The sequence below is a fragment of the Heterodontus francisci genome, chromosome 29, assembly GCF_036365525.1.
Source record: "Heterodontus francisci isolate sHetFra1 chromosome 29, sHetFra1.hap1, whole genome shotgun sequence".
Taxonomy (NCBI): domain Eukaryota; kingdom Metazoa; phylum Chordata; class Chondrichthyes; order Heterodontiformes; family Heterodontidae; genus Heterodontus; species Heterodontus francisci.
The window spans coordinates 16,923,272-16,945,531 of NC_090399.1; the positions used below are offsets into that span (position 1 = coordinate 16,923,272).

At 49.6% G+C, this 22,260-nt stretch overlaps 1 protein-coding gene across 12 annotated transcripts in view; it reads right to left on the reverse strand.

The window, feature by feature from the left end:
• Positions 1-22,260, reverse strand: part of syngap1a (synaptic Ras GTPase activating protein 1a) — a 703,692-nt gene that overhangs the window by 116,291 nt on the left and 565,141 nt on the right. For 7 of the 12 annotated variants that reach the window (XM_068009527.1, XM_068009524.1, XM_068009526.1 and 4 more), the window contains 3 exons: positions 21,553-21,651; positions 17,556-18,110; positions 7,215-7,416 (listed from right to left, as the gene is read on the reverse strand). In XM_068009527.1, coding sequence (XP_067865628.1) covers positions 7,215-7,416; positions 17,556-18,110; positions 21,553-21,651 — 856 coding nt within the window. The remainder of the gene's footprint in view (positions 1-7,214; positions 7,417-17,555; positions 18,111-21,552; positions 21,652-22,260) is intronic. The other 5 variants (XM_068009530.1, XM_068009529.1, XM_068009525.1 and 2 more) reach the window with 1 other exon arrangement.

The window sequence follows — 22,260 nt, forward strand, 5'->3', positions numbered from 1 at the left end:
CTGTCAATACTTCCTGACTTCACTCCTGAATGGCCTAGTTTTAATGCTAACATGAAACACCCTTGTTCTGATGGTCATTGGTGTAACCTGGGTTCGACGATTAGCTTAATGGACCGATGGTACCCTGGGTTGCCCTTGGTGGGTGGATGAGTGTGTAAGGACCTTAAATGTCTTGTAGGTTTGTTCATGGTTGGTTGTTTCATTCAGAAAATTGAAGGTTGTTGTGGAGGCGGGGGTGGTGGGGGGGGGGGGGGGCGGGGATTTGGGGGAGGCGGGGGAGGGAATAGGGCAGATCAGGGTCGTCCAGTGGGCCATGCCTGGCCCGGGAATGCTGGTAAACCCAGCTCACAATGGCCAGGAACTCAGTTCTATCTGCACTTATATTTCTTACTCGCTGGTGTGTCCTGTTTTGAATTTGGCAGGGCCAGTAGGTTTTGGGAGAGCACTGCTCCTAGCGCTGTTGCCTCACTGATGGTTAGATCCTAAATCAGAACACCAAGATTAGGTTAGTATGTGCAGCTTAAGATATATGAAAAGTAATGGAAACATGGACTTATACTGGATATGTGTCTTCACGGTACACTGCAGGAAAGCTCCAAAAAGGCAAGGAGCTTTTACATTCCTGAGGTTCTGTATACACAGCCTGTGGAGAGAAATTCATTTTTTGACAGGCTGAATAGCCTTTTCAAGGAAAGGAAGAAAACAAGTGGCTACACAGCTCTGGCTATGAGAATTTTTCAGAGGAAGATTTTTGAAAAAAGATACAAAAAGTTAAAAGGATAGAAAAAAAAGGGTCCAAGAGGGAGAGCACAACATTGCTTCACTCTTGCAAGAGGATCTTCAGAAGCTGACCAAAAACAATTCATCAAAGCAAACTGTTAAAGCAGCACCGGGAATAATGGACTGCCAAGTTAACAAAATACTTAACCATTTTGTGCTTTGTACTTTCTTTCGCTTAAACGAGAAGGAGACTCCTCACAGCAATTTGCCTCCCTGGTTGCAAACTGGCAGACAGGTCATTTTGCTGTTAAAATTTCAAATTGACCTGAAACCAGGACTTGCTGGTAATTTTGACAATCCCGTGAACATCCTTTTTAGGGTTTGGTTATTCCGCAAATAGAAAGGAAGTGACTTCCCCGCATCCAATAGTCTGCAGTGATTTCCACCATCAACATTACCTTGCCCAATGCTCAAATGTGCTGGCGGATGATGCACAAGTATCTCGTGGGGGTTTTTGCGAGGCACAAGGGCATCACCCAAAAGGCACGCAGATGCATACAAGCGTGCACACCAACAATAAGATACACAGACACACACAGGCCGTCCCATCACATAATCCCAGACAAATCATTACAGGAGATATTGAGACCAACACACTCGCTACGCGATCACGAGAGCAGAGCATTTTCGGCAGTGATTCCAACCAATAAATGTGAGGAATTCTACTTATCTTTCAATTGGCAATGGGGGAGGGGGAAACAAAAGGCAAAACTGCCATCCAAAACACAGAACTGCATTTCCTCTCAAATGTTTTCCCCTTCTTCCGTTTAAGGTGCTAACCCCCTCAGCCACAAATTGGCTACAGAGCAAAAGGTTTCACGAACAGCAATGTGATAATGATGAGTTAAATCTCTTTTTAGTGATGTTTGTTGAGGGAGAACCGCCCCCCCCCCCCCCCCCAGCATTCTGTGGAATATTTTAAGTCCACCTGCAAGAGCAGACGGGGCCTCGGTTTACCAGTGCAGCATTCTCTCAGTACTGGACTGGAAGTTCCAGTCTGGATTTCGTGCTCAAGTCTCTGAATTGGGATTTGAGCTCATAACCCTTCTGATTCAGAGGCTAGACTGCTAGTGACTGAGCCACGACTGACACCCTACATTTAGGGCAAATGTAGCACACCCGCTGCGGAACTGGTTGTAATTGGGGAATTCAGCACAGACCTGGGAATCAAACTGTGCTCTTCTGGGTCCAGTACCATATCAGCACATTGGGTAGTGAACTTCCTTCACTGACTGGCCACAGGGGCTCGACAGTTCTATTTCGGGTTGGAGAGGAGGGTTGTTTTTCTCCTTGCTGCGGAATGAGTGGGATCATTGATCGGCAGGACACGGCGTGACGACTGCCTTCAATGAACCTTCCCTCTCTCCTCTCAGATGGGGGTAAGTAACAGGGCTAGAAGAAGATCCTCTCAGGCGAAGGGGGGGGGGGGGGAGGTTGGCATGAGGGGGAATCGTCATGTAAGGCTGGGAGAAAGAAAACATTGAGAGATAGGCTATGCCTACAAGTCTACTGTAGCTAACCACTGCGCCACTGTGGGCGGCACAGTGGCGCAGTGGTTAGCACCGCAGCCTCACAGCTCCAGCGACCCGGGTTCAATTCTGGGTACTGCCTGTGTGGAGTTTGCAAGTTCTCCCTGTGTCTGCGTGGGTTTCCTCCGGGTGCTCCGGTTTCCTCCCACATGCCAAAGACTTGCAGGTTGATAGGTAAATTGGCCATTAGCAATTGCCCCTAGTATAGGTAGGTGGTAGGGAAATATAGAGACAGGTGGGGATGTGGTAGGAATATGGAATTAGTGTAAGATTAGTACAAATGGATGGTTGATGGTCGGCACAGACTCGGTGGGCCGAAGGGCCTGTTTCAGTGCTGTATCTCTAAACTAAACTAAACTTCTCAGTGATTTGTGTATCAGTATCTTACAGTACAGAAGGAGGCCATTCTGTCCATCGTGCCCGTACCAGCTCTTTGAAAAAGAGGTTCTGAGATCTGGGACAGGCTATTCGGAGGGAGGACAGGCAGGAGATTAAGTCGGACCTGTGCAGTGAACTGAAATGCTGCAAAACTCATATTGTGTCAGTAGAGGGAGCTCTATGTGCCTTTTCACCCCGAGCAAAACAGAGAGAGCGGGAAGAGTTTACAGGCAATGGACTATTAGAGGTGGCAAATAGACATGAATAAGAGCCCTTCAAACTGCTCTGGTCTCGTTGACGTACTACCATTCAGCACAGGCCATCATCACAAGACAAAATATTAACAATCCTAAACAATCCTCATGAGAAATGGAAACTGATTAACCCTTTGAGGCCTTCCAATGTCCTGCAGCCAGATCTCATCTGTGAGAGAAATGGGAATGCCAAAGCATAGACAGGAGAATGATAGCCGCATAACAGCCGAATCTGGTGTGCAGGGGCAGACAACTGCGGCATAGTTAGGAGACACTTGAATTCCACGTGAAAATAGGCAGCCTGTTTTGAGTTCTGTTTAAGGGTTGCCAACTCTGGTTTGACATATTTCTGGAGTCACATGGCTTGCAGCCCCCTGCTCCTGCTATGGGCCATCCGGTACGTCCATCATTACAACGCACGGCCAATGAGAAAGCAAACAGACTCTTCATTATCAAATTGGATGATTCCTGAACCTCCCATATCCAATAGTTCCATTAATAAATGAAAGTGATCAAAGAAAATGAAATAATCTTTGTTTCCCTGGGTTGCTCATAACAGTGTCCAGGAGATTAATCGTTAAATTCTGGAGACTCCAGGGCAAACGTGGAGCGTTGGCAACCTTAGTTCAGTTTGATGACTGGCAAGCCACAAAAAAAAAAATCTGCGCAACCTGTGGAAAGATCGTGAAATTTCTTTAGCTCAGTGAAAGCCTCTGGTGTCAGAAGCCAGGGGAAATGAGCTCCCTCTACGGTTTTTAGCAGGCCCAGGGTTTGATATATTGAGCCATGTTGACTAGTAAAAGGTGTCTGTGCCTAGTTACCACAGCAACGATGCTACGCTGCCGCTGAACTTTAGAGTCCTGCTTGCTAAACAGAATTCCCCGCCCCTGCAATGGACATCAGGCAAGAACAGAGTCAATCCAGCCCTGAGATCCACCAGGGTCCAACTCGGCCGACACGCACCACTCCAGCTTCTCCCATCAAGTTCGGCCGCGAGACTCGGGCAGGGTCACTAATCCTCCAGGGTTGCTCAGGACTTTCCCAAAAATTGAAGACTGACCTTTGCTGTGAGCAAACCCCAGGGAGAAAAAATCCTCAGAGCATTAAAAAAAAAATGTGCTTCTCAAAAAAATAAATCCTCGAACATTTTTTTATTATAAAAATATTGGACATGGGAAAATGGTCTGTTTGAATGACATTCAAGTATTGTCCAGTCGGGTGATGAGTCTCTGCTCACTTTACAATTGGGCGTAGGAAAGTGGGCTGTCACGAGGATGGACATGTTGGGTGACCAATATTGAGAGTCCGGGGCGGGGTGTTGGGGAACAGTGGTTGGAGGCAGGGTGGTTGTGTGATAAAATCTCCAGGAATATGTCCCACTAGAATTGGTAAACCTAGGATCCCTCCAAGGAGGCGGGTGGGAATCCTACAGGACTGCGTGGCCCACCAGTTTTTTGACCTGCCCAATACCGTCTCAAACAGAGGGTAAAATCGGGTGGGGTGTGAAACCAAAGTTGCGCCCGATCCCGTCAGTTTCCCCACGGGGGTGGGGACGGGGGATGGTTAGGTTAAAATTGCTCCCCCAGGGAGACGGCAGAGAAGCGGCTTGACTGGACCGTCAAGGAGGGCCTTGACCCCACAATGCGCCAGTAATTTGCTTTGAAAAACACAGTTCAGCTACAACCTTGCTACACCATCATTCACCTGTCCAACCGAGCTCGCCAACGTCCCATAGAAAGGTGCCTTTTTTTTTTTCCTTTTTCACAGTGTGAACTACAATGCTGCAATTGGCGCCAAAGCACTCAAAGGGTTAATTGTGAAAAAAAAATACATGTGACATTAAAAGTGTTTTACTGAAGAGCAAGCACTGAAATTGACCTTTTATATTTGTTTTTTTTTTGCCCCAGAAAGGAAAGGGTAGGGGTGGAGGGGGGGGGGGGGCGGGGGGGGGGAGGAGGATGTAAAATACTAGAAGTGGCCATGGAAAACTTCCTGGCATCTTCTCAGAGACTCTGCGTCTGAAGGGAATGTCTGAGTGAACATTCTTCCGACACTAAATCCTACCAGCCCACCCCACTCCAAAAATAAAGTACAGGAGGCAACAGAAAAAAAAACTTCTTTAAAAAAACAAAATGCAAAAGTCCATTACTGTTGTTGCTAGGAGTAACGGGCTCCATTGTCCGAAGCAGTCCCAATAGCTCCCTGCCCTCCCCAACAAGAGCAGAAGGCAAAAGGGTCCCTCTTGCCATCTGGACTCGAACACCTGAGGAGTCAAAGCCAACATCTGAAAACAATAACTTGTGGGGGGGGGGGGGGGGTTGCGGAGGGGGATGTGAGCGAGTGAAAGCTCCGCCGGATTGCGAGCGAGGCCTCAAGATGGAGGCCTGGGACAAGGATGCACATCGGTTTGACCCCCACAGGGTAAGTTCCAAACCCGGGCCATGTTGCACTGAGGAGGCCCCGACCGCTGGGCCAGGTGTTACCTCTCAAGAGGCCGAGAGGAAGGAGCCCAGAATGAATCATTCATCCACGGGCCCAACTCAGAGCAAGGCCCCAGCCCACCCTCTCTCTCGAGCGAGTGTGGGGGCGCTTGGTGCTGAGGGATGGAGCAAGAGAGAGGAAGCGGGCCTGGGTGTGAGAAAGACAAAATGATAAAGGAGACAGAGTCAAGGTAAGAGCAAGAACGGGTCAGTGAGAAAGAAAGAGGGAGGGAGTTAGAACGAGCAGGGAAGAAAGCTAGACTACAGTAGATGTGAGTACTTTCAACCTGTCAAACTGAACACCAACAGTAAACAATAGGAAGAAATAATAAATAACGATTGCTCCCATCTCTTCCCTTTGCTGAAAACTAACACTTGTCCATGAAAAGGAATGAGCTTTCCCACAGGGATTAATGGGTGGGGCTATCCTTCCAGTTCAGCAAACCCCCTCCACCCACCCGCCTTCCGCCATTATGCAATTCCAGCGCCTCCCGCAGTATGAGGTTGGGCACTTTTAAGTAAAGCACGTTTTAATTGTGATGGAGGTGAAATGGTTTTACTACTGATTTTATATATTTTTTTTAAAATTTGAAATACAGCGGAGCCCGACTTGTAATCGGACCTTCCGATGTCAGAAATCCATAGGTTAGGACTGAGACCCTCAACACCACTCACTTCCCGGCCACTCTCATGGAATTTCCCCCTCCCCTGGGACTACTCATCTCCTCTGGATGTCCTCAAACACTCTCGCAAGCCCTTCCACACCCCCCACCCCCCGCAACCTCCTTGCCCCCTTCCCCCCTGCTATCCCACTATCCACTGCCAACTGAGCCATTTGAACCTGGAAGCTTTGCTAATGATTTGGAGGCTCTGAACCTCTCGGAGCTGTATGGAATAGGTGGGGCCCCAGGTGTGAATTAACTGATTCTGCCTAAAGCTGAGGGAATGATGCTGCAGGGTGGCAGAATCAGCCCCTGGGTCAGTTTACTGGATTGAGATTGGGGGTGGTGATGGGGACGGGGGAGGGGGAAAGGGAGGAGACAAGGAAATCAATCCAGGTTCCAACTGCTGGGTTGCTGCCCAGCATATGTGCGGTGTTGGTATCGGGGCGTGGCTGTGCCACGATGCCCTCCATGGTCCAGCAGCTTGTCAAAACTTACCCACCGAGGCTCGAGGGTAAAGTGCTGGAGGGCAATGCCGACTGTGGAACTGTAAGCTGCTGGGCAGGGTGGCGGGGTGGTTAGGGTGGGAAGAGGAAGGGGTTAAACTTTAGCAAGAAAAGAATAAAAATAACACGCAGTGGCCCTTTAAATCCCACTTCACCAGGAGAAGGAGCAGGACTAAGTGGATAGTTCTTTCAAAGAGTCAGCACAGGTGTGGGGCTGAATCGCTTCCTTCTGTGCGATAGGAATCTACAAGGGTTCACCTTTCAATGACATGTCCCAGTTCACAAATCACCCAATACCCTATAAAATCAACAAATGGAGCTCAAGGGCCCCATTATGAGCAACGACTGGAGCAACTGGACCTTCCCAGATGAACAGCCCTGTAACCCGGACCGGGCATCCTAACCACCAACCTGCCCAGCTCTTCTTCCCAAAATGGTTACTAAACAAGAGGGAAGTGATCAGCATACATAGGCCCTCCCCAGCCCTGTGCTTCACCGCCCTCTACCACTGCCCCTTTAAATTACAAATTGGCATTGCCTCTCCATGCCAGGCTGGGTGCGATGACTGGCGGACTCCGCTGCATTTCACGGCTAGAAGCGTAACACACCAACGTCAGATACAAACCCTGTGTTAATGGAGTGTCGGTAGCAGTGAGTGTAGCGGTCACGTACACCAACCTACCAATTGCGTCCTTGAGGTATTTCTGACCAATCAACTTTAAGTACTCTTCGATCGCCTTGGTCGCCAGCGTATTCTCGCGGAATATTAAATGCTCACGGTCGACAAAACGGTCAACCTCCGTCATCGCCATGTCGGAGAGGAAGTCCTGCCAGAGACAGAAGGGTGGCAAGGGTCAGGTTCATTTTCAGAAAATCTTGCGGCCATTCCAGCCCATCGAGCCAGCACTCTTCGAAAGAGCCAATAAGGCGTCCACCCCCTGCTTTTTTTTCCCCATAGTCGTGCAAATCTTTCCCTTCCATGTATTCATCTAATCCCCTTGTGCAAGTTATTATCGAATCGGCTTCCACCACCCTTTCAGGCAGTGCATTCCAGATCACAACAAAGCGTTGCGTTAAAAAAAAAAAAAAATCCCCCCTCCCCCACCCCAATCTCCCCTCTGGCTTTTTCGCCAATCATCTTAAATCTGTGTCCTCTGGTTACTGACCTTTCGGTCATTGGACACGGTTTCTCCTTTATCTACTCTGTCAAAACTATTCATGATTTTGAACGCCTCTCGTAAATTTCCCCTTAACCTTCTCTAAGTACCTCCACATAACTGAAGTCCCTCATCCCTGGGACCATTCTAGTCAATTTCCTCTGCATCCCCTCAGAGCCCTTCACATCCTTCCTAAAGTGCGGTGCCCAGAATTGGACACAATGCTGTAGCTGGGGCCTAACCAGCAATTTATAAAGGTTTAGCATAACTTCACTGCTTTAGTACTCTAGGCTTCGAGAATAAAGCCAAAGATCCCACGTGCCTTTTCAATGGCCTACTCAACTTTTTAAAAGTTTTATTTCCACATTGACTTGACCCAGCTTGATCTGAATAGGCGGAACAGCCAAATACGAGAGCATCCGGTGCAGTAAACTCCCTGTGCATGAATGAACAACTGATCCCCGACATCCAGCATTTCTTGGAGTTGGGATATCAGCCAAAGTGCCATAAACCCATCTCCGAGCTTAAAAGAAAATGACTGAGAAATGTGTGCAGGTAGAGCTCCTGTTTACCCAAGATAGAAAGGGAAAAGGATTTGCATTTATGTAGCATGCACCTTTCACAACGTCGGGACATCTCAAAATGCTTTACAGCCAATGAAATACTTCTGGACTGTAGTCACTGCTGTAATGTATGAAACGCAGCAGACAACCGGACCCAGCAAGGTTCCACAAACAGCAATGCGATTATGAACAGAGAATCTGTGTTTAGTGACGTTGGTTGATGTTGGGGATAAATATTGAGCTGGGAGAACTCCCTTACTCTTATTCGAATAATGCCACGGGATCCTTTATGTCCACCTGAGAGGGCAGAGGGGGCCTTGGTCTAGGGTCTCATTCAAAAGACAGCACCCTCCGACAGGGCAGCACTATGCTAAATCCACCAAGCTGTTGTTGATGTGGGCTTTGCTGGGAAAGGGAGCATTTATTGCTCACCCACCGGTTGCCACAACTGAGTGGGATTGTGGGCGCAAGTAGGCCAGTCTAGATAAAGGCCTCAGGCTTCCTTTCCTAAGCGGCATGAGTGAACTGGTCGGGTTTTTAAACGGCAATCTGACACCTCCGTGGCCACTTTAACTGAGGTCGGCAGTTTATTTCCAGATAGTTTTGAAAATTAAATGCAAGTTCTTCAAGTGACACAGTGGGTTTCTGGACCCACGTTGTCTAGATTATTAGCCCAGGCATCTGGATTACGAGTGCAGTAACATGACCACTACCATCCCCCAACTGATAGCGTGCTGGTTAATGCACTCCAATAAGATGGCTTTGTGTGGCATTTTACTGCAGTAACTAACGGTGGCTGTGTGTTATGGAAGAGTGGCTGACGCCTTTTCAAACATTACCACAGCAGGGGTCAGGTTTTTTTCGAGAGAGGAGGTAGGAAAACTGGAAATGAAAATTGGAGCATTAACAGCCTGACACCCAACCAGGGAAAAACATAATGGAAGATAAAGCATAGTGACTGCCATGTCTCTCTGCCAGCCCATTAAAAACCTCAAGATGAAATCCTTTGTGCATCCGTTCAGGATTAAGCTGCTTCAGGCCCCTGAGCTTTCCCCGTAAATAATGGGCATTCATACTCAGTGAAGCTTTTTTTTTTATCACCTCATAACTATTTTAACTACCGGAAGGCACTGAGTACATCAAGAGGAGAGAGATGAGTCAAGCATCTCTCATCCAGTTTCTGGTGTGAGGGGAGTTGATGCCTGAACATTCTGGAACTGGAGTCTGACAATGAGCATGCAGTCCAGAATTCTGTTGTGGAGCTTGCTGCCGCACACTACAAGGACGAGACAGCAATATTGGCAAATGGACAAGGGTGGACTTAGCAAAACAAGCGACATCCTGTTTCTCACAAGGCACTCACTGGCTGTGGTTCCACTGCTGCCTCTCCTGTCCTAGGCATCTGCTTCTCAAAATTATAGAGGTGGGAGATTTGCTTTGCTGTTGCTCCCTTTCTTATCCCCATTCCCGCACCGTTACAGAGGGCAAGAAAGAGTATTGGCAAGTAAAATCAAGGAGAACCCAAAGATGTTTTACCGATACATTAAGAGTAAGAGGATAACTAAGGAAAGAGTAGGGCCCATAAAAGACCGAAAAGGTAACCTATGTGTAGAGGCGGGAGATGGTTCTTCATGAATACTTTGCGTCTGCCTTCACAAAAGAGGGGAGACAATGCGGGCACTGTAGTTAAGGAGGAGGAGTGTGAAGTATTGGATGTGATAAACATAGGGAGAGAGGGACTATTAATGGGATTAGCATCCTTGAAAGTGGATAAATCGCTAGGGCTGGATGAAATGTATCCCAGGCTGTTAAAAGAAACCAGGGAGGAAATAGCGGATGCCCTAACCATCATTTTCCAATCCTCACTGGATACAGGTGTGGTGCTGTAGGAATGGAGGACTGCTAACATTGTACCTTTGTTTAAAAAGGGAACGAGGGATAGACCGAATAACTACAGGCCAGTGAGACTAGCCTCAGTAGTAGGCAAATTATTGGAATCTATTCTGAGAGACAGGGTAAACTGTCACTTAGAAAGGCATGGGTTAATCAAAGATAGTCAACATAGAATTGTTAAGGGAGGATTGTTTCTGATCAACTTGATTGAATTTTTTGAGGAGGTAACAAGGAAGATTGATGAGGGTAGTGCAGTTGATGGGATGTATATGGATTTTAGCAAGGCTTTTGACAAGGTCCCACATGGCAGACTGATTAAAAAAAAGCCCATGGGATCCCGAGGAATGCAGCAAGCTGCATACAAAATTGACTCAGTGGCAGGAAACAAAGGGTAATTGTTGACGGGTGTTTTAGCGACTGCAAGGCTGTTTCCAGTGGTGTTCCGCAGGGCTCAGTACTGGGTCCCCTGCTTTTTGTGGTGTGTATTAACGAGTTGGACTTAAATATAGGGGGCATGATCAAGAAGTTTGCAGGCGATGCAAATATTCGCCGCGTGGTTAGCTGCAGACTGCAGGAAGAAAGCAATGGACTGGTCAGGTGGGCAGAAAAGTGGCAAATGGAATTCAATCTGGAGGAGTGTGAGATGATGCATTTGGGGAGGTCAAACAAGGCAAAGGAATACACAATAAATGAGATGATACTAAGAGGTGTAGAGGAAATTAGGGACCTTGGAGTGAATGTCTACAGATCCCTGAAGGTAGCAGGACAGGTTGATAAGGTGGTTAAGAAGCCATATGGAATTCTTTCCTTTATTACCCGAGGTATAGAATACAAGAGCAGGGAGGTTATGCTGGAACTGTATAAAACATTAGTTAGGCCACAACTTGAGTACTGTGAGCAGTTCTGGTCACCTCATTACAGAAAGGATGTAATTGCACTAGAGAGGGTATAAAGGAGATTTATGAGCATGTTGCCAGGACTGGAAAATTGCAGCTATGAGAAAAGATTGGATAGGCTGGTGTTGTTCTCCTTGGAACAGAGGGGGCTGAGGGGAGATTTGATTGAGGTGTACAAGGTTGTGAGGTGCCTGGATGGAAAGGAGCTATTTCTCTTAGCAGAGGGGTCAGTGACTAGGTGGCATAGATTTAAAGTGATTGGTAGAAGGATTAGAGGGGAGATGAGGAAAAGGTTTTCACCCAGAGGGTGGTGATGGTCTATTCTATGTTACCTCTGGAGTCATTGGCCCTCTCCTATCTCTCATCCACATGCTCCTTTGAGACATCATCCTAAAACACAATGTCAGGTTCTACATGTCCTCTTGACGACACCCAGTGTTACCTTGCCACCATCTTTCTCAGCCCCGCTACTGTCTCTGATTTGTCAAACTGCTTGCCCGACATCCAGTCCTGGAGGAGCAGAAATTTCCTCCAGCTAACTATTCAGGAGACCAAAGCCGTTGTCTTCAGTCCCCGCCACAACCTCTGTTCCCTAGCCCCCAACTCCATCCCTCTCCCTGGCAACCGTCTGAAGCTGAACCAGTCTTGTTTGCAACTTTGGCGTCGTATTTGACACCGAGATGCGCTGCTAACCGCACATCAGCACCATCACCTGGGACCGCTTACTTCCACTTTCATAACATTGCCCGACTCCACCCCGACCTCAGCTCATCTGCTACTGAAACTCTCGTTCATGCCATTGTTACTTCTCCACTCGGTCTCCTGGCCAGCCTTCCAGCTCCACCCTCCATAAACTCAAGCTCATCCAAAACTCTGCTGCCTGTATCCTAACTCGCACCAAGTCCAGTCCACCCGTCGCCCCTGTGTTTCCTGGCCTGCACTGGCTCCCAGTCCGGCAGTACCTTAATTTTAAAATTCTCATCCTTTTTTTCCAAATCCTTCCATGGTCTCTCCCCTCCTTATCTCTAGCCTCTACAAGCCTTTGAGATCTCTGCCTTCCTCCAATTCCGGCCTCTTGTGCATCCCCAATATTAATCGCTCCACCACTGGTGGCTGCCCCATCTGCCCTGTCAGATTGATGTAAATTGTGTGCTCAAGTTTCTGGAGTGGGACTTGAACGCACAAACTTCTGACTCAGAGGAGAGGGCATTGAGCCACAGCTGTGACCTTAACTGCTCATTAACAAAAATTTGCGGCACTGACAACAATGGTGGTGGATGGTAGAGCGGTAAAGAAGTACCAGCCAAAAGTAACGTAAAGGGAGTCCAAAAGTGTAGGTAAGGTTGTGCAGTTACCTGCTCCACGATTGGCAAAGAAGAGGTGTTTCGTTGGAGAGAGGGTTAATTTCAAATGTTAGGATGGAGTCTGCAGTGTCTCACTGAGCCTGTGACATGACAGTGAAAGGGTTAATCCCATCTGTTGGGAAATGTTGAGATGGTGAAAGGGTTAATCCCCTCTGTTGGAACAGGTTGAAGTGATGAACAGATTAATCCTCTTTGTTAGAACAGGGTTTCAGTTGTCAAAGGGTTAATTATCTCTGCGGGACAGTATCGAGTCAATGAAAGGGTTAATCTCCTCTGTGGGTACGGGGTTAATGTAGTGAATAGAGTTAATTCCCCTCTGTGGTATTGTGTTGGTGGTGAAAGGGTAAATCCCCTTTGTTGGGACAGTGTTGAGGCCGTGAAAGGGTTAAATCCCCCCGAGGACACGATTGGGGCAGTAAACCATTTAAGCCCATTGCTGGTACAGTGTTGAGGCGGTAAAAGCGTTAATAATCTCCTCTATGGAATAGGGTCCAGGCAACGATGGCATTAATCCCCTCTGTAAGGACAGAGTCAAGGTGCTAAAAGGATTAAGCCCCTCTGTTGGGACAGTTAAGGCGGTGAAAGAGTTAATTCCCTCTCTTGGGACAGTCAAGATGGTGAAGGGTTAATCCCCTCCCTTGGGATAGTCAAGGTGGTGAAAGGGTTAATCCCCTCTACTGGGACAGCCAAGGCAGTGACAGACTTAAGTTCCGCTGTTGAGGTGGTGAAAGATCTAATTCTCTCCATTGGCAGGCTCGAGACCGTGAAAGGGTTAATCCCTCTGTTGGCAGAGTCCAAGAAGTGAAAGGGTTCATTCATTGTGTTGGAACAGCGTCGAGGTGGTGAATGGGTTAATCCTCTTTGTTAGAACAATAAAGTCGCAATAGTGAAAGGGTTAATCCCCTCTGTTAGGACAGGGTCAAGGCAGTGAAAGGGTTAATCTGCTGTCAGGACAGGGTTAAGGCAGTAAAACGATTAATACCCTCAGTTGAATAGGCAGTAAAAGGGTTAAACCTCTCAGTCGAACAGGCAGTAAAAGGGTTAAACCCCTCAGTCAAACAGGCAGTAAAAGGGTTAAACCTCTCAGTCAAAAAGGCAGAAAAAGGATTAATCCCCTCAGTTGAACATGCAGTAAAAAAGGGTTAATCCTCTCAGTCAAACAGGCAGTAAAAGGGTTAATCCCCTCAGTCGAGACAGGATCAAGGCAGTAAAAGAGTTAATCCCCTCTATTAGGGCAGGATTGAGATGGTGAAAGGGTTAATCCCTGTCTGCCAGGACAGGATTAATCCCGTCTGTCAGGGCAGGGTCGAGGCAGTGAAAGGGTTAATCCCCTCGGTCGGCACAGGGCCAAGGCAGTGAAGGGTTAATCCCCTCGGTCGGGACCGGGTCAAGGCGGTGAAAGGGTTAATCCCCTCGGACGGGTCAGGGTCGAGGCAGTGAAGGGTTAATTCCCTCGGTTGGGACCGGGTCGAGGCGATGAAAGGGTTAATCCCCTCGGTCGGGACAGGATCGAGGCAGTGAAAGGGTTAATCCTCTCAGTCGGGACAGGGTCGACGCAGTGAAAGGGTTAATCCCCTCGGTCGGGACAGGGTCGAGGCAGTGAAATGGTTAATCCCCGCGTTCGGGACAGGGTCGAGGCAGTGGAGGGTTAACCCCCTCGGTCGGGACAGGGTCGAGGCAGTGGAAGGGTTAATCCCCTCAGTCAGGACTGGGTCGGGGCAGTGAAAGGGTTAATTCCCTCGGTCAGGACCGGGTCGAGGCGGTGAAAGGGTTAATCCCCTCGGTTGGGACAGGGTTGAGCCAGTGACAGGATTAATCCCCTCGGTTGGGGCAGGGCCGAGGCATGGAAGGGTTAATCCCCTCGGTCGGGGCAGGGTCGAGGCAGTGAAAGGGTTAATCCCTTCGGTCGCAGCAGGGTCGAGGCAGTGGAAGGGTTATTCCCCTCGGTCGGGACCGGGTCGAGGCGGTGAAAGGGTTAATCCCCTCGGTCAGGACAGGGTCGAGGCAGTGGAACGGTTAATCCCGTCGGTCGGGACCGGGTCAAGGCGGTGATAGGGTTAATCTCCTCAGTCGGGACAGGGTCGAGCCAGAGACAGGATTAATCCCCTCGGTCGGGGCAGGGTCGAGGCAGTGAAAGGGTTAATCTCCTCGATCGGGGCAGGGTCGAGGCAGTGAAAGGATTAATCTCCTCGGTCAGGTCAGGGTCAAGGCGGTGAAAGGGTTAATCCCTTCGGTCGGGACAGGGTCGAGGTGGTGAATGGGTTAATTCCCTTGGTCGAGGCTGTGAAAGGATTAATCCCCTCGGTCGGGGCAGGGTCAAAGCAGTGAAAGGGTTAATCTCCTCGGTCGGGGCAGGGTCGAGGCAGTGAAAGGATTAATCTCCTCGGTCAGGTCAGGGTCAAGGCGGTGAAAGGGTTAATCCCTTCGGTCGGGACAGGGTCGAGGTGGTGAATGGGTTAATCCCCTTGGTCGAGGCTGTGAAAGGATTAATCCCCTCGGTCGGGGCAGGGTCAAAGCAGTGAAAGGGTTAATCTCCTCGGTCGGGGCAGGGTCGAGGCAGTGAAAGGATTAATCTCCTCGGTCAGGTCAGGGTCAAGGCGGTGAAAGGGTTAATCCCTTCGGTCGGGACAGGGTCGAGGTGGTGAATGGGTTAATCCCCTTGGTCGAGGCTGTGAAAGGATTAATCCCCTCGGTCGGGGCAGGGTCAAAGCAGTGAAAGGGTTAATCTCCTCGGTCGGGGCAGGGTCGAGGCAGTGAAAGGATTAATCTCCTCGGTCAGGTCAGGGTCAAGGCAGTGAAAGGGTTAATCCCCTCAGTCGGGGCAGGGTCGAGGCAGCGAAAGGGTTAATCCCTCGGCCGGGGCAGGGTCGAGGCAGTGAAAGGGTTAATCCCCTCAGTCGGGGCAGGGTCGAGGCAGTGAAAGGGTTAATCCCCTCAGTCGGGGCAGGGTCGAGGCAGTGAAAGGGTTAATCCCCTCGGTCGGGGCAGGCTCCTGGAGTCTGACTGTGAGTTGAATTGTAGTTAACGTGTCCCAGTGAACATTCCAGGAAGAGGAGTGTTTTACACAATTGGACACAGTTTGACTCAGGCAACCCTGGACACATTTCCACAGGTTACATTTCCTGACAGGATATGACTCAAGGATTTGAGAAGTACATCTGGGAATTGTTTGCAGCCCACTAGCTCGAAGGAGAAGAATTCATCATTCTTCATTGGCCGGCTGGACTTTTAACAATTTACTGCTGGTGAGGGCCGTCAGTGCTGTGGAATTGAAAATTTTCCACCTCTGACATCTAATTCCCAGCAAACATTCCCAGGTCAGGGACAGCCTAATTAGACTCACTACTACCAACAATGTGTCGCAGCTCCAATTTCAGGAGCACACTCCCGACAGCACCAGTGTCAAAATTACCCTTCCCTTGGCCTCGCTGAGTGACCCTGCCGAATGGTGCTCAATCAGGGTCAGTTTGGTGTCTTGAGCCCACTGAGTACCAAAGGGAGATTGTCTAAGTTCTGCAGGCAGGCGTTCTCCGCAATATACCAACAACAGACTACGTCATTATCACACTGCTGTTCATGGGAGCTTGCTGTGCGCAAACTGGCTGCTGTGTTTCTCTCCATTACAACAGTGACTGTCATGAAAGGCAATATATAAATGCAAGTCCCTTTCTTTCAAGAGACTGTGGGGGAAAATTCTGCTCTGTTGGTGCAAATCGAGAGTACATCGTGAAACTGCGAACCCCAAGCCCACAATTCTCCACAAGTGCAGATGCAGAACCTTACCCTGTCAGCATGGGCTGAGAGGGAACAGCATGGGTGTCGCTCAGCATCTGACCCTGCCCGACCATCTCCCCATCCCAGCCGGGCATGTAGCTGATACAGGGAAGTGAATGGAGTGGGGTACAGTCCATGACCGCACAAGGTCTGCATGAGGAGTCAGCTTGACGGGTCAAATGGCCTCGTCTCGGCTGCTCATGGTATATTAGCTTTCGCTACAAAGCGATTGGAGTATAAGAGTAAAGAAGTCTTACGACAATTATACAGGGCATCGGTGAGGCCACACCTGGAGAACTGTGTGCAATTTTGGTCTCTTTACCTGAGGAAGGACATACTTGCTCTCAAGGGAGAGCAACACTAGACTAGTTCCGAGGATGAGGGGATTGTCCTGGGAGGAGAGATTGAGTAGACTAGGCTTACATTCGCTGGAGTTTAGAAGAACGAGAGATGATCTAATTGAAACATATAAAATTTTTAAGGGGCTTAACAGGGTAGACATTGGAAAAATGTTTCCCCTGGTTGGGGAATCTACATCACAGGGTCACACTCTCAGAACAAGGGGTCGGCCACTTAGGACTGAGATGAGGAGAAATTTCTTCACTCAAAGGGTTGTGAATCTTTGGAATTCTCCACCCCAGAAGGTTGTGGATGCTCAGTCATTGAGTATATTCAAGACAGAGCTCTATAGATTGTTAGGTACCAAGGAAATTAAGGGATATGAGGATAGTGTGGGAAGGTGGAGTTAAGGTTGTAGATCGGCCATGATTTTGCTGAATGGCGGAGCAGGCTCGAAGGGCCGAATGGCCAACTGCAGTTCCTATTTCTTCTGCTCTTTCAGTGCCACCACCATTGTCAGCCAGAGCAGAAACTATCGAGTAATTCCTACATTAATCACACCTAGAGACCACACTCATGTAAGTGACAGAGGCTGGTTTTGCATACACAATGTGCAATATGTAACTATACTCCACTCAATGCATTTTGCTGGAGAAGTTACCCTGCTCTACTTGGGAGATGTTGCTGCAGTTTCAGTCACTGGTTTTAAATAGACTTGGGCTGCTGAGTAAATAGATCTGCTTTGCTGTAAAACAGACTGTTTACGATGAGTCCTGTTGTAAGTCCCACCCCCACCTCCAACTCACTGGCTGACACAGTGGTGTCAATGGATACTCTGCTTTTTCCCATTTCAAGGATTCTTGATATTTAATGACATTGCACAGTGAGCGGAGAACACACCTAAGGAGAGGAAGCCCTCCCCTAGCTCAGGGTCTGGTTCTACACCTCTAGGTCAACAGGCGGGCTGGGCGCTGACTTACCTTTGCCTTCCCCGTGCTCTGCAGGATATGCACCAGTGCACACGCTACCTCCTCCTTGTTCTTGACGCCCAGCACGGGCTCCAGCACTGCGCAGAGCATTTTGTAGTTGTTGGTGACGTACTCGGCAAACTCCTTGTACAGCTCCATTGGCAGGATGTTCATGCTCTGGTAGCGGGACTTGATACGGATGGTGGGGCCGCCCGCCTTACCCCGGCTGGAGCTGGGCTGGCTGACCGGGTACCACTGCTCCACAAACTGGCGGCTGGCCACGCTGCTGATGGGGATGTTCACCAACCCCACGTAGTTGCTCTTGTCCTTCTTCTTCTTCTTGTCTGTATCCTTGTACAGGTGGATCCGGATGTTACGCACGGCCGGCAGGTTGTTGAACTCAAAGTGTTCCCCCCAAAAGACGTTGTCCGTCTTCACCTTGCTGGTTGTCCGGGCGTACAGCATCTCATCCAGGCACAGCTCGCAGTAGTAGCGTTTCTTGGGCGGCAGGTCCTTGCCCTCGATGATCCAGAGCTTCAAGACATTGTCGACGCGTCGGCTGTTGTCCTGTAAGTTGGGACAAGGGGCGGGGGGGGGGGGGAAGATGGTTAGATACAGGGTCTGGGTCAGGGGTCACCAGGTTAGCAGGAGGGTCTGACACTGGGGCCACAAGGTCAGGAAGGCGGCCCGGGTCAAGGGTCACCAGGGCAGCAAGAGGGTTTGACTCAGCGGTCACCAGGTCAGAAGGAGGGTCTGACTCAGGGGTCACCAGGTCAGGAGGAGGGTCTGACTCAGGGGTCACCAGGTCAGGAGGAGGGTCTGACTCAGGGGTCACCAGGTCAGAAGGAGGGTCTGACTGGGGTCACCAGGTCAGTGGGAGGGTCTGACTCAGGGGTCACCAGGTCAGGGGGAGGGTCTGACACAGGGGTCACCAGGTCAGGGAGGGTTTGACTCAGGGGTCACCAGGTCAGGAGAAGGGTCTGACACAGGGGTCACCAGGTCAGGAGGAAGGTCTGACTCAGGGGTCAACAGGTCAGGGGGAGGGTCTGACTCAGGAGTCACCAGGTCAGGGGGAGGGTCTGACTCAGGAGTCACCAGGTCAGGGGGAGGGTCTGACACAGGGGTCACCAGGTCAGGGGAAGGGTCTGACTCAGGGGTCAACAGGTCAGGGGGAGGGTCTGACTCAGGAGTCACCAGGTCAGGGGGAGGGTCTGACTCAGGAGTGACCAGGTCAGGATGAGGGTCTGACTCAGGGGTGACCAGGTTAGGAGAAGGGGCTGACACAGGGGTCACCAGGTCAGGAGAAGGGTCTGACTCAGGGGTCACCAGGTCAGGAGGAAGATCAGAGTCAGAATCCATGGGGACAATTTAACCTCACCTGAACATTGGGAAACTGACGGGATTGGGTGCAATGCTGGTTTTACCCCTCACCCAATGTTATTCTCCATTGGAGGCACCTGATCCCGTGGGATTCCAGCCCGGCCCGTTGGGATACAATTATCCCCAATCAGTAAAGGATCCGAGCCAGAGACAATGAGATCAAACCAACATTAGACTGAAGCCATGTTGTCACCTCTCCACCAAATCCAAAGGCGGAATGAGAGATAATGGGGTAGCTTGGGGTGATAGTAGGATAGGATCGGGAGTGGGGGGGGGTGGTGAGCAGGTGGAGGTGGGGCAGGAGTAGGGGTGGGGGTGGTGAGGCAAGAGCTTCATGGATCAAGTTCAGGGGCTGCTTCATCCAGAAGTTCAGAGGCCTTCAAGTCAGGAAGTAGGGGGGAGAAATGGAGTTTTATTCTTAAAAAGAACACAAAACTTATTCATCTGTTAAAAAACACACACACATCTTGGATGTGCCCATTCCAAACTCTAACTGTCTGGTTATAAACTGACGGGCGGTGGACTACACAAAACACGAAAGTCTCAGAATCTGACTCATGAAAACCCTCAGGCACACATGGAGTGGTTTCATAACATAAGTTCAACGACAACATCAACAAAGTAAAACCACCGCAAAAACAACAAAACAATAAATTGCATTTATATAGTGTCTTTAAACATAACAGGATGCCCCTGGGTGTTTCATAGGAGTACAATCAGTACAATACATTGATGCTGAGGGAGAGGTAGGGAGAGGGAATGAAGGGGAGGAAAAGGGACAGGGAAGGAAAGGGAGAAAGATGAGGAAAGTAGGAGAGAAGAAGGGTTAGGGAGAAGGGAAGATGGAGAGCAGTCAATGGAGGGTAAAATAGGGTGTGTTGTAAAAAAAGGTGGATCCGCTTGTCAGAGAGAGGGGAAAGAGACTGGGAAATGAGTGAGAGACAATGAGAAAGGAGGAGAGACTGGCAGAGAGGGAGCAAGCGAGAGTGGCCAGCATTAAAAAATGGAGTGCACTGCCCACACACACCCGGACACACGCACACACATATGCACACGCCCATCCGCACATGGACACACGCACATGGACACACATGGACACACGCCCACACACACATGGACACACACCCACACACACATGGACACACACCCACACACACACTTTGCTCCTGTTTTATCTGATGAGAGGTTTACAGATTTCATTCTCAGTGAGATCAGTTTGGGGAGGGGGTGGTGGTGAGGGGGGAGGGATTGATGATTTCCAAGATGCGACAGAGGACATGAAACACGCCCGACTTCAAAAACACACTCCCGTTTGCATCATCTGCAAAGGAATAAATTCAATCTGACAAGAAACAAAAGCAAGACTTCAGAAAGAAAGCCTCCTGTGGAGCTTGATCCGAGGTGCAAAGGCAACCCTGAAATAAAGGCAGCGGGGAGCAGCGAATGAGAGGAAGTGACAGGTGGTGGACAGAGAGACCAAGGAGGAGGCATAGGCAGGCGAAGCCAGGGAGTGAGGGAGAAGAGGCTGAGGCTGGAGGAATTGGAGGGCTGGGGTAAAGGTGAAATCAGAAGAGCCAGGTGCGTGAGGAAGGGGTGCAAGTTGGAACATCCTCAGGTCATGAAAGGCCCTGTATAAATGCAATTTCACACTTTCATTCTTAGCCAGTTGAGCCATTAGGGGGGGGGGGATCAGTGCGTTTGTTAAATATTAATAAACAACAGTTGAGTAAAGGCTGCAGAGTGGAGATTTGTGAGTGATACCACAGAGATTCTGGATTAAAGTGGCTGTAGCTCTTGGGAGGTCACGTAATGCATTATTATAAACATCTGTATTGGAACTAGGTATATGGAGCCAGGCGAAAGGAAGACTTTGTTCCCCGCGCCATTTGGAAGCATAAAGGACCAACTTGACGTTTTACTGATGCTTCGGCAATGGCTCAATGTGGTGCTGAGCCCTAAAGGCCAAGGAGGCCTCAGGCTTAAGGAAGGAGTGTCTATGGAATGATACCTACTGGAAGGAAGTATTTGTGGACAGAGATGAGCTCAGATGTGATGGCTTCCTGGGCCCAAAAGCCTCTGAACAGCCACTGCCCAGCCTCACAAAGAATACCCACTGGAACAGAGCTGCAGTATCCCTCTGCAATGGCTGCAAGGACCTCACAATCACTGTCGGCTGTGATAACCGTGTCTTTTAGTGGCTGCCACCTTCGTTGCGGGCTGGCTGGGGCAGCCATGTTTGTTGTGGGCTGGCTGGGGCAGCCATGATTGTTGTGGGCTGCTGGGCAGCCATGTTTGTTGTAGGCGCCCACGTTTGTGGATGCCTGCCATGCTTGTGGGCTGCTGGGTGCCAATGCTGGTGGTTCACTGGCTGGGCAGACATATCTGTTGGCTAGCTGGCTGAGCAGGCTTGTTTGTTGTGAGCATCCTGGGTGGCTACGTTTGTCTCAGGAATAGTTTGACCCTACCTATAACACAAGAATGACACAAACCTCCCATGTCTCTTAAAAAAAACAATGTATGCAACTAATAACATCTGCCCTAGAATTTAGCACACAGGACAAGGGCACTCAGTGTACATACCCAAAGACGGCGCAAACATCTGACAATGCCCAAATAATCTGGCTTTTACCTTGTTCGGCTTCACTGCCCGCTGCAAATTCTCAATCCACTTGTCTCGTTCAGCTCCTGATCTACAGGCGAAACATTTTGTGCCAGATGGTGTAGTCACCTGCCATTCGAAGGAAAGCAAGATAAGTCATCAGGACTCAGCACAGCAAATGGGCACTGGCTGTACGAGGAGCTGCACTGGCCGCCAATCTGGCCAGGGATTCATAAATAAGGCAGCCTCTCAACTTTCTCCAGCCCACTGCCTTCCCACCACCACCAGCTACCAGTCTGAGTAGGTCGCTGGTACTCCCACCTCGGAGTCAGAGTTTGTGGGTTCAAGACCCGCTCCAGAGACTCCGGCATGTAAGCTGGGCCAGCAACTCCGGTGCAGTATTTGAGGGGCTGCTGCATGATCTTTTGGATGACGCTTCCAAGACTGAGGTTTGCTAAGAATTTTGTTGGGTCAGGCTACTGAGCAAAGGTGGGTAAATGGAGTTAAGGTACAGATCAACCATGATCTCAGTGAATGGCAGAAAAGGCTAATGGCACTGAATGCCCTCCTCCACTTGGTACATTCATAGAGCTTTTCCAACTGCACCCCCCCCCCCCCCCCCCACCCCACAGGATTATTCTGGAGTATCCAGGAATTAAATGTTAATGTGCCAGACACTGCTGTGAGCAAACCAGACAGTAAAATCACAAGGGCCGTTTTTTTCCGGAACAATTTCAC